The 12957-nt window shown below is 38.0% G+C and overlaps 2 protein-coding genes across 8 annotated transcripts in view; one reads left to right on the top strand and one right to left on the bottom strand.

Moving 5' to 3' along the window:
- Positions 1–2232, top strand: part of BCAS4 (breast carcinoma amplified sequence 4) — a 63252-nt gene extending 61020 nt beyond the window's left edge. The window contains 1 exon segment of the mRNA XM_044455169.1: positions 1989–2232. Within this exon segment, the coding sequence (XP_044311104.1) occupies positions 1989–2132 (144 nt within the window). The 3' untranslated portion in view covers positions 2133–2232.
- A 3466-nt stretch (positions 2233–5698) lies between these two features.
- LOC123035996 (activity dependent neuroprotector homeobox) overlaps positions 5699–12957 on the bottom strand; it is a 64453-nt gene continuing 57194 nt past the window's right edge. For all 7 annotated transcript variants that reach the window (XM_044454751.1, XM_044454749.1, XM_044454747.1 and 4 more), the window contains 2 exons: positions 12566–12658; positions 5699–9909 (listed from right to left, as the gene is read on the bottom strand). In XM_044454751.1, the coding sequence (XP_044310686.1) occupies positions 6763–9909; positions 12566–12658 (3240 nt within the window). In that variant the 3' untranslated portion in view covers positions 5699–6762. The remainder of the gene's footprint in view (positions 9910–12565; positions 12659–12957) is intronic.

Here is a 12957-nt window from a genome sequence, read left to right as displayed (position 1 = left end):
TTAGCATTCACCCTTTTCTGAAGCCACATTGCATTGTGCACACATATTCAGCTAGTGATCTACAACAATTCGAAGATCCTTTTCAGGCAAACTTAATGATTGATCTGTATTATCTTTTCAGCAGTCAGATCCAGTATGGAGTTATGTGAGAAAGGGATCAACAAGTAGTTTCTGGAATGGCAACCCTCCCTCAAGTCTACATCTACTCTTGTGGATATGAATGTGCTGAAACCTGGGGATTTCAGACTACAAAGCATTCTTTCAAAAAATCATTTTTATGGTTTGGGGGCCCGTTTTAATTAGTTCCTCCTCACACACCATAAATGTCCAAGTAGATTCCTATGTACACCCCAGCAGATTTTGCATGTTTTCCATTACGTGTTAAAGCTACTTTAGGTGACATTCTCATACAGGCAAATCAAAGGAAATGAGTTTACTGCAAAGGCAAAACATCTTCTGCAGGACTGATGTAAGGTGCTCGAACTAAATACTGAGTGGATGTTGTCTCATTTTTCCTCCCTTCTCCATGTACACACAGTAACCAGTTGTCTTTGACATACTTCCAGTGAAGTGTCTCTGAAAATGGGCTTGCTGAGAAGCTGCTGGCACATGTGCTCCAACCCAGGCTGAAGGAACATTCTTGCCACATTTGGCAGTGACATCTCAACCTTTCAGTGTAAATTGGTTAGGGTGTCTTGACTAAAGTGCTTTCTCCTTATGTGAGCTATATAGGAGAAACATTTTTTATAATAGGAATGTCTGCAGGAAAACTGAGTTTACAAGAAGTCACACTTGTAAGTTCCTACAGAAGGCCAAGACAATGTACAGCAGCACTATTACGAGTGGCCATTTAAGTAGTGCTAGTACTCTGGGAACATCCCACACTGGACGTTCATTATGTAGAAAAAGAAGCTTCCATTCATTTGGAAGTGAAAGGCAGAATTATTGTGGAACATATTTTGGACCATGTAGTTTGGATCCAGTTCACAAGATGGATCAGCATACTGAGAAATATCATGGTAACACTCAAAAATCACTAATTGGGAGTCAGGTTGATAGGGAGGTGCTTAACACTTCCTTCACCTGCTAGCTCTCTTCTGCACATTCTACTCCTCAAACCTACTTCTGGACCCTGAGCCCAGATGGAGAGGTATGCTTTTCACACACAACCCTGTAAATCCTCACATACATTGCAAGGTTTATACTCAAGTGTCACATCTTTCTACGTTTGTGGACTGTGGGAAAGGAACAGGACCATTGGCAAGTACATTGCACTGGCTTCTGCAATTACAAGACTTGCATGATGCAGACTGCACACAGGTTTACCTTCTTTTTGGCTATAGTTTATTTTCAAAACTGCTTCCACCAATGGAAGTACTGCATTCTGAAATCTTAAGACTAAGTTTAATACTAAGTGAAATTAGCAGGACATGAGATTTTAGCCAAGCTTAGGTATTACCTGAATATTCAGTACTGCTGCAGAATTGGACCCATCACTATTACAATTGGAAATGAGCATTTCCTAAGTCCCAGGAATGGGCAGAAATGTTAATTTCCAGATTAACAACACTCTCTTCTTCAAACCTTGCTGACTTTTCCTGTTCACTTCATATTGTGCTTATATGCTCTCACTCCATATATTGCCTCTTCATTTTTTTTTAACAAACAGGTAATTTTTCCAAGAGGTACACATTTCCTTACCTGTAAAACCTTAAGGCATTTCAATTTACCAGTATGTAGTCAGAAATAAACTTCACTCAGAACTCATGATAGTAAATGGCTTAAAAATCTTTAAACTATTTTTAACTTGTTAAGGCACTTGGAACTTCTCATTATTCCCAAATTTGCATCCTTCTGGCAGCTCAAAAAGCACTTCCATCATTTTTTATTACACACATTTATATGATTTAATAAGTTAAAAGCAATTTAGTAAAAATATTTCTTTGGCATCCTGCCTATGAACTAATGTTTTCTTTTGCTTGTTTCAGAAATGTACTTCAGCTCCACAGAACACTTACAACCTCCCGGATCTCTACAGAACTGAAGATTATTTTCTTATCAAATATATAGGTAGCAAGTATCAAAGCCACTCGTATTGTATTTCAGTTGCTATAGCATTAAAACCAATTTAATTTATATGCTAGACAAAAGAGGAAAATGACATTTCTACATTGTGTCTTTGCTATTAAAGATAAACCAATCATGGTAGGCAGTTTCAAGTTTTAACTATATTGGTGCAATTTTGTGCTGTCCAGCAGGAAAACCCTTTAAGCTACCTGTTTTGCATTTGCCGTTGACAGGAGAAATATTTATATAAACAAATGTTAGAAGATGGTCAATTTAAGATGTCAAAATCTGATGAATCTGCTTACCTTAAGTAGTACACTGAAGATACTTGACTGATTTAAGCACAGCTGCTACAGCCTATCATTCATGCTACTGCTGCCTCAGTGCAGAAATTCTATTTTGAAAGTAGCCTATTAAGTGGAAAGTGGATTCCAAAGGAAAAAATGTCCATTCAAGTTTTTTCCTGTCAGGTAACAAAGAGATTCAGAGTTTTTGTATAATGTAACTTGAATGGTACAAATAAAGTTCTGAAAATGTGTTTTATGTACTGTTGCAGCAGGATACCCTTTAAATAATTAACATAGATAATACGTACTAAGAAAATCTGACACACCCAATAACCACACGCTTTTGAGGGGTAAATCCTTTTGGTGCAGGCTCAGCTACAAAGGCATAAATTTATTAGATATACTACATGTAAGTCACTACTTTGCACAAAACAGTCCTCATATATGCTTCACCACCATTAAATTGCAATCCGAACAATGTTGCAATCCTGTAACATTGCAGTATTTCAGCTCCTTTCCCTACTGCAGCATATTAATGAGCTCACTTGTCTATACTATTGGCCCAATAATTCCAACCAATCCAGTTTGATCAGCATGAACATACCTTGCTGCATGAGCATCTCCCTCTGTTAAAATGAATGGGGCACCACACGCATGTGTACATTCCCTGTGTGTCTTGGGAGGACAAGCTATGACCTGATCCATACTGCACAATTGTCACTGCAATGCGGAGATTCAAAGAAGTGATACCTCAGAACAGTTCATGGGTCATTCCAGCTCTTCCAGTTGGTAAGCAGTAGATAAGCTGCTTAGAATACACACGTACATGCACCAGCATATTGATGCTAGATACACAGATTTGGGAGTTTTTAAAAAGCCATTTCTATAAAAGTGAAAATCACAGTATTGAGGACTACAATAGAAATACATAATCAGACTGCTACAGATTCCCCAGTACTGCTAATTTTCAGGAATGCAATAACTGTATCCTAAAAATAAAAATGAGTCTCAGTAGTACACGCTTAACCATAGTTGCTTACACTGTACAGTATAATCATTAATTGTGTATACTGTTATACAGACCAAGGTAAGTTAGCATGATTTTTAAAAAATGGTGCTGCATACACCTGACTTGAAAAGTAGCAGGCTTTGCTATATGTTGTAACAGGTAAGAAAAATACATTAAGCAAAGTCCTTATGCTGCATTTACCCAGAATGTCTATAAGAAACTGCATGTGCAACTGCGAATCATATTTAAGTATGCCTGCATGTGGAAAACTGGTACATCAGGGAGAAATCTAAACTTTTGAAGCCCTTAAAAATAAAGCATCGTAAGTAAGCAAGGCGGCAGTCTGCATCCAATTGGTGCTCATCCATTGAAAAAGAGTTCCATTCCTGCAGGAGCTGCTTGCAAAGCAGACCTAGAGGGGAAAATTTCTTCCGGCAATTCCACTCGTTTCACCCTCACTCCTGCTGCTGTATCACCTCCCATGTTGGTCCAAAGTGTTCCCCAAACTTCTAAAGCAGTTTGGGGGTGCAGGGTCAAGAGCCAACATCACCTCTCTATTCCACTAATGGAAAACCAAAGAGCCTTGATAAAATCCAATTCCAGCATTACCAACGGGTTGCTGGTGTAAGCCAAGTAAATAATATTTCCATAGTGAGCTGGATCATGTGATCTGGCCTTGGTGGGATTTTTGTTCTGTCCAAATTTCTGATTTATGCTTTTGGGGAGGGTTTACACAAATCCCTACCGGTGCGCTCCTTCCCTCCCGCTCTATGGCAGAAAACAGCCATCGAGATAAAATACCCAGCATAAGACATAATGGTAGGGGAGATGACTGCTACCTTGCATCGTTCCAGGCACTCAATGCATGCAAGCCTTCAACTCATGTTTGGAGGCTTACATGCAGAAAGGGCACATGGAGATACATAGACAGACAGACAGACAGACAGACAGACACCTTGTAAAAGTAGTAGCTAATATAGATCAGTAAAGATTTCAGATTTTGAGTTTTTGCCTGAAATGGAAATGCTGTTACCTTCCCCACTGATACTATCATTTGCCTATTTTTTCTTACCACCACTTAGTGCTGGAACACATGATACTTACTTGACTCTAGCATACTGCAACAAAGTGAAGCAAAATTAGACATTTAAAGCATCTCTTTACCCAAGTGACACTTAGAAAAAGGAGAAACTATTTACATTTTTCAGTAACTGGCCAAATGGGTACTCAACTCAGTATCAGTTGAACAGAATGATCTCCCTACAAAATTAAAAAGAGATAAAGTAGTCTGTTTTTCCTTATTTAACTGTGTTATAAGGGAAACCTGCTTATGGCAATAAGATACACAGCAGTTCTTCTATACTCACATTAGAAAATGCAAGACACCTTGTAGCCTATTACTTTTAACATTTCCTGCCAAATTCATGAACTGTATTAGAAATGCAAGACACACCAGTACATTCTGAAGTTCCTGAGTATACAACTGAAATGTTTACATGCTGCTGATCTACTCCATTTCTCTACCTTCAACTATTACACCACTAGTCCTGTGCAAGACACTGAAATATAATTACTGCAAGGCTACTAAACGAAGCATGCGAGGAACAACTCAAAAATGTTATAATTTGTTGGGAAGTCAAGTTACAGAAATTGTCAAAGTAAGACAAGTGCATGATCCATTACTTCTAAATCCAATTGACTTCAGTAGGAGAGTCATGGTCTCTTGAGCACTTCTAGGGAGGATCACCTGGTACCTACATTGTACTCATTCCAGCTTAGGTGAAGACCTTATTTTCCCTGGAATTGCCCCAGAAATTCTGGTTTCAGTTTGCTTTGAATTCTGCAGTGTATTTAAATCCTTGTGATACTGCTAGTTCACACTTGTAGTTCACACTTCTTTTTAAGTATTAACTATTTAAATTTTCATACTGTGTTTTAAGTTTTAAATTGTTATGAACTGCCCAGACAACTTTAGCTATTGGGCAGTATAGAAAAGTAGTAAGTAAATAAATAAGCACATGCTTAACTTCTCCACTGAAAGTAATAGGACTTAAAAGTATTTAACGTGGGTTGGAATATCCCACAAATTCACACATCTATTATTCCACATAACCTTGGACATGTATTGCCTCTTTGCTTGCTTGAGTAGATTCCACATAGTTCAGTTTCCACACAGCCTGCTTGTTTTTATTAGCATGACGTTCCTTCAGTAGAAGAATTCATTTGCTCAAGGCATCAACTTGAGCATCCACATTTGCTTTTTTTTCCAACAAAAGCTAGCATAATGAAGAACATTCTGAAAGCCAGCGAGGCAAACCTTGTAATAAAGCAAATATTTTACATTAAGCACAATACAGCAATTTATTTAGATGCTTAAATGAATACAAAGGGGAAATAAAGATCACAAAATTATCCATACTACAACAATGTGTCATATATTAGATGGTATAAATGAATACAACACCATGTTGGTGTTAACTAAAGATAAAACTAAATATCCAAAAAATGCAGCACCCATTTCCGTATGCTGCTTTAACACAGTACACTTTTATACAGATCTAAAAGGTGTCAAAATTAGTAGCTGCAAACTTGTTTCTTGCATGTGAATTTTTTAGCTTAAAAGATTTCAGAAAATGGCTCTGAAATACATAGTCATCCGTTGTAATGTCAAGGATATTCAAGAACAAGAAAATTCTATAATACAATAGAGTCCAGATATATTTTATGTTGCTGGCCTCTGTTTTGAGATTGTACAAGGTTATGTGCAAAAACTAAGTCTGTCAAAATTCTTACTATAGCAGTTTCAAGCTTTTTGCTAGGTAAACTAGATACAGCATTTATTACACAGCAGGGCAACACTAAAAAAAAAGAGAACCAAATCTATGATGGGTACACAAGAACAATAGCATAAGCATCACTTGAATAGGTCTAAAAGACTGTACAAATATACATTTCAACTATTCAGAATGATACATGAAAAAACAATTTTCCCAGAGTCTACTATACACATTGAATTGGTAGCTCTTATGTTGGCCCTATAACTACCATGTGGAAAAGGGTAATGTTTAAAAAGACATACAGCTGAACATATACAGAGTGAAATAAACGTTGAAAATGCCGATAAAATAAACCTTTGCTTTTCTTCAGTGAACTGGAGCCACCAAGCGTTATCAGTTTTCACATTAAGTTACTGTGCTCATCACAGCAGATACTCTCAAGTGAGTATGCCAACAGCATACTTTGCAATATGAACTGGAATTGGTGGCCTCGCAGCCACTAGCCAATGACCTTGCACTCAAAAGGCAGTACCAGTTACAATGAGCTTTAGCAGTCATTCTGAAATGTAAGTGTTTAGACAGTTGTCAAGTGGAAGATACTGAGGCTAGGGAGTGGAACAGCTTATGCTTGCTGGCTACTCAGCTCTACCCCAGTTAGGCTGCTATGCATTGATTCTGTAACCCCATCAGTCACGCTGTCAAACTGGTCTCCATCCTCACTGTCAATTGTGCTATTCTGCCATTCCATTTGCTGATTTGACAAGCTCTCTTCAATTTCTGTTGAATTTTTCCACTGTGACTGGTCTTTAGACCAAAACTCGCCTACTTTTCCATAGGAACTATTCTTCCACTTTGACTGTTCTTCATCACTCTCAGATGCAACACCTTTTGTTTCTGCCACTGGTTTACTATTATTAATATCTTCACTTTGGGATGATTCATCTGTCCATGTTTCTGGTTTCACTTCAGGCGTGTTATCCTCAAAGTCAGATGCTTGTTGAGAACCAGGTCCACTTTCAGATGGTGATGCTTCATCTTTCCATTCAACAGCATCATCTTGATCTTCTTGGTCACCTTCACTGTCTGAACCATCAGCTACCAGCTTTGCTGGTTCTTCTACAGGACAACTATCTTTGTATTTTGGGTTTCCTTCTTCCTCTTTTTGGTCTGTTTTCTCTGAAGACTCCAAGGTTGTTTCTTCAGGTGTCTCCTTAGATATGCTTTCATCTGGGTTCTCATTTATGCTATTCATGGATGTTTTATGACCAGAGTTAGAAACAGATTCTGCAAATGGACTATTGCTTTCATTAAATTCCTCTTCTATATTCTCATAACTGTCTGAGGAACTTTCATTATCTTTCTCTAGGTTTATTTTTTTATCTACAGTTTTGCTAGCATTGACTCTAGAATTTTCTTCATCATGATTTTCAAAAAGCCATTCATCATCAAAGTCCATTTCATGTTTAACTTTATTTAGTTCTTTCATATTGAATCCAAGCAGAACACCCAGTTTATACCTTTCACAATCTCGAACACATTTTTTCCTTTTGTTGCTAAAGTGTGAAGCAATGTCAGATTTCCATAGCCAAAGACTGGCAGCTAACTTTTCAATCTCCCTCCGACTGGGATATGGTTGTTTATTGAAATATTTTGTAAGAAATGTTTTTCTGGCTTCATAAGAATCATCTTCATGACCCTTGGGATCTAAAGCTAGTACTACAGGTTCTTCAGGCTTCTCTTCAAAGACAGAAGGGGAATCATCATCATCAATTTTCCTTTTCTTCAAGAGAGAGAATTCCATGTGTTCATAAGTACGTTTCACGGGTCCTGCACCTGGAGACTGATTAAGCCGAGAGGGAACATTTGATTTGTCTTGACCATTTTGTGTCTTCCCCACACCCCTACAATGGACGAGGTGCAGTGTTATAGTAGAGGCTGTCATGTTACTGGTGTACACGCCAAGACAATGAATACATTTGTATGTGAGCTTTTTCTCTACCGGATGAACTGTTTGAATAACTTGATGCCTCTCCCTTAAATGATGTGCCAGTGCATCGGAGATGGGTCCTTTCAAGATTGAAAAACACAAAGGGCAAAGTGTTTTCCCAACATCTTTTTTATATGGAACTGCTGCTTGTGGAGAACTTTTTACAGGTATATCTGCCTTCTCCTGAATTTTTGGCTGTGGCTTCGGAGGAACTGGAGGAGTATTTTGAGCATGATAAGCTACAGATTCAGCAGGGGCATCCCTCAAATTGTAGGTAGTTACAAGCAAGTGTATATTGGTGTGACTACCCTGCTGCAATGTTAAATCAAAGGTTAAAGTGGAATCAGTTTTAGGTCCCATTTCTTCATCAACATGAACCATTCGCATATGAGCAGCCATCTTTTCAACATCATTGAAAGTTGAACGACAGTAGGGACAAGACAAACCATGAATCAACATGTGGTTAAGCAATGTGTCAGTAGGCAAGTAGCGATTACAGTATAAACATTTGCTAGTAAAATTATGTATTTTCATTATATAGTTAGCTACTGCAGGCACCTTTTCAGCCTTGTGCTCTTTCTCAAAATGAACACTGTACACATTTTCTGGGAACAGCTCATTACAGATTGTACAGATTTTCCATTTCTGAGTCGATGAAGTGTTAACAGCAGCAGCACCTGTAGCACCAGCTCCAAGAGGCTTGGGTGTGGACTGGGCTAATACCCTGGATGCTGCCTGAGACTGAGCTAATGATGTTGATTTCAGTGAGCCTGATGAAAGTGAAGATGAGTTGGCAGACTGAAGAGAGTACCTTGCTGAAGCCTGTGATCTTGGTTCCCCACCAAGGGGATAAGGTCTTCCATTTCCACTTGGGGAAAACTGCTTCATTGATTGAGACTGCTGGGACAAGGAAACTGGGGAGCTACCAGTTAAGTTTAGCCTTCCTCCCGTGTGACTAACATAACTTGGTGGCACTGATTTCACTCCGTAGTTATTCTGCTGTAGGTGAACATTGGACATCATATTCACTCCACTGGAATTTAGCGTAGGCTTTGGTATATTCAGTCTATTCATCATTTGCTGCGATGGAAGAGACCGGACGTTTCCAGGAGACAGGGGACCCATCCTCTGAGGAAGACCCATAGGCTTTTTATCCTGTGGTTTTGGAGCAATTAGCATCAAAGGTTTGGATCTTGGAACTACCACATTAGTGTGCCCTATCATTGCCGTCACCTGATATCCTATACGCTCATGGTCTTCAATGACATGCTGTACTAAAGCTTCATATGACTTCGGCATAAAAAGGCATCGTTTGCAGTGAATCATGCCTTCCTCTCGAGTACCGGAACTTAAGGATACAGCCCCATTGAGTGACTTTTCACTTGCCTTCGCTATATAAGGTGCAGCAACATGCTGAAAATGTTCCCTGTAAATGTGCTTTCTAACTATTTCGTAGAGAGGATCTCGGTAAGTGCACTTCTTACAGTAATAAACAGCTTGTTCTACACTGTCAGCCTGCTTAGGTTTAAGGCTATCATGCTTGTTTTTATCTTTAAAAGTGCTGATGCCTCCACTTGGTGTGTTGGCATTTGGAGCATGAAATATTTTAATGTGCGTTTCCAAAGTCTTTTTGTCTGCATTGAAAGTACAGTAGGGACAATTAAGAAGGATCCTGTTTTCAAAGTCTTCACTATGAACATTCCGAAAATGACTTTTGTAGGCAGAAAAGAACTTCGAGGAAAATGGACATGCACTGCAGCAAAAGGGTTTTGTCCGATAGTCCTTTAAGACAAAAACAAAAAAGAAGCTAAGTATCAGAAAAGTTACATTAAAGAAACTTCAATTTCCCTCCTAAGCATTCTGGACAAATGAATCACAGTCTGAATTTAGCATCCTTTTCTTACGCTGGCAAAATAAGGGTAATACACAGTTCAATTTCTGAGCAAAGCAAACATCATTTAAATACCTTAGAAGAAGGTTATCAGTGGGATCTTTAAAAAGTTGAATATGCGGTGGTGGTAATTCCTAGCAGAGTGTCTCAAGACATTAAAAAGGAGGGCATATTCAATTCGTTTTCCAAACAAACCAAATCAAATCACAACTAGATGCATAGATACAAGGTATGGGGCAATAGCTTACCAGCTGCATTTAAAATGTGCCAAAATGATGTTTTATGTACTGCAATTAAGCTACATATCTGTATATTGTCTCAAGCGCATATTAGGTAAAGGAACGATTTCTCAATGTATTAAATAAAATAAACTCACTGAATTCAGATAAGCAAAAGACAGATGAGATTACTTTTTCCCTTCATTATTCAAATAATGCCTCAAAACAGTGTTACCATATGGAAGTATTTGATATATGAGAAATGGCCTTCTGGTCAATAAAATCCAATGGTGAGGCTTTGTTCCCACCGTTATCTATCAGTTACACACCATTCTGCCCTCCTCTGCTATGTTTGGTATGCGCTCTCTGTGCTGCTACATTCACAGTGTTGTTTCAAAACTGTCTTAAAATCAAACAAGGAATATTAAGAAATTGTGCCATTTGTAACTGTGAAAGTCAACTAAGGCCGTAATTCCCTTAAAATGACTAGAAAAGTTTTCTTCCCTCACATAGTAAGCTGAATCAAAAATTATTTGCTGGTAGATGTTTTTGGAAGACAGAAGACTAGTCCTGACCATCATGGTAGTAATAGCTTTACAGAAAACCTCCTATTGTCACTATTTCTAATTATTTATTTATCACCACAGATTCAGCAATGCATGTCGACATGGAAGATCAATTCATAAGTAATAAGAAACTCTGCTTTCCTGATAAGCATTTGGCCAGTGCTTTCTCCCTTTCTTCTCCGACCTTTGTGGGCAAGGAGACAAGATTGACAACTTCTACTTTTGAACTAATAACTACACCTCCCCATTACTCAGACAGACTCAAACCACAGTTTAATATCGTAGAAGTGAGAATACTCAACAAACCACAGTTACCCAGATGTTAGATGCAAGGTATCAGAAGATACCTAGAGTTGGTTCATTTGAAACTCCCATTTAGTTCAAGAGTGAAAAGGGTTAAGTTTCCGATTTCTTTCCCTTGGAGATAGAGGAGAGGTAAGGGGACAAGCACACAAACTCCAGGCATGCCTGAAAGCATTCTCTAACAGGAAACTAGGGGCTCTTGTAAGGTCTGAAACTAGATGAGTGATTGATCTAAGTGTACCAGGCTTCCATTAGCGATAAATAATTTTGCACACGTTTTCTTGAGAATATGAACTGGAAATACTTCACTGAAGCAACCTCTGATTACAGCTTTATCACAACTTCCAAATTTCATTAAATTCTTGTCCAACCCATTCTGTGATTACACCTATTCAGATCACTCCATTAAATAGGTAATTTAGACATTATATCAAAGCATGGCTTATGTTAGCAACAGTTTGGAGCACCAGGCTGTTGTCTCAGATTTAACAATCAAATCATAGTTTAGAACTGCATAGTTTAGAACATTTTCTACCTGCCTAGCTTAAGTTCATAAATTCACTCCTACCTCAATTAATATTATATTGCATTCATAGCCTTCTTCCCCTCTTGTGAGGAACCCAAGGCAACTTACATATCTCCATTTTATCCTTACAAGAAACCTGTGAGGTAGGTTAGGCTGACAATGCGTGACTGGCTCAGAGTCACTCAGTGAGTTTCATAGTCAAGTGGCAACTAGAACCCAGATCTCCCTAGTCCCCAGCCCAATACCACTCTATAATATGGTAGCTTCTGGAAAGAAAATAAATGTCTGCAAGATTATAATTTATCAATATGCACACCATGCTAAACTATAATCCACTTGCAAATCCACTACAAATTATGTTTTCCAGTTTATCTGCTATGTTATCACAAGCTAGGTTTGTCAATTCAGGTATCACATCAACTCACAGTTAAAACTTCCATAAACGTAGTTTGGCATGGTATCGGAGTTGAACCACCACCTTGATCATTACTTCATTTTCAGTGCTGCCCAACACTCAAAACTGTTGAAACCTGGGTTTCTTATAATGCCCTAATACATTTTAATGTACTAAGCCTATGTGAAACACCAACGTTTGAAAAAAAAATTCTGTTGTAATTTTCAGACAATTCTAAAAGGCCTCCAAATTGCTACTTAGGATTAAGTAAAATTTTCTTTGCAAGTATATCTCATCGTAAGTATCTCCATTAAGGCTACAACCTGGCTGTCCTGTCCCACCCCATCCAAAGACACCAGTATCAAGGCGGTAATCCTATGTGCATTTATCTGATATTAAATCCTACTGATATTAGGAGGAATTACTGCAAATCACAGGCCTAAATTGCACTGCAAAAACAGTTAACAGTCATTGTAAAAATGTAGTTTCGTATTTATTTACTTCAGACTCAAGAAGCTTTTATACAAGTTCATTACTAACCTGATTTTTTGTAAGTGAAGGGTCCCACAATCCAACATCTTCCCATGTAGTGTTTTTCAGATAGAAGTCATTCGGTTCAAACTGCTTAAAATCCTGCAATGATGGAAAAAAATAAGTAAAAACATAAATAGCATAAAATAAATAAATACACCAAATAATATACCATTCATGTTTTGTTCTTGAAACTTCATGAAAGATCACACAACCAAAAATTAAAAGTACAGGGACTGACAGACTTTGTCTCAGAAAATACAATGCATTTCTGTTTTCTTTTTAAATAGAAGAAATTAACATGTGTTTTAAAATGGACAGGACTTTAGAGTGCATACTTTTGACTGGACCTCATCCCACTTTCTCCCTACTACAAAGTCAGTTTTTTATTTTTTCCCAGA

This window comes from Varanus komodoensis, unplaced genomic scaffold (genome assembly GCF_004798865.1).
Source record: "Varanus komodoensis strain SLA01 unplaced genomic scaffold, ASM479886v1 scaffold8, whole genome shotgun sequence".
In the NCBI taxonomy this organism is placed as follows: Eukaryota; Metazoa; Chordata; class Lepidosauria; order Squamata; family Varanidae; genus Varanus; species Varanus komodoensis.
This window is presented reverse-complemented; position numbering and strand designations above follow the sequence as displayed.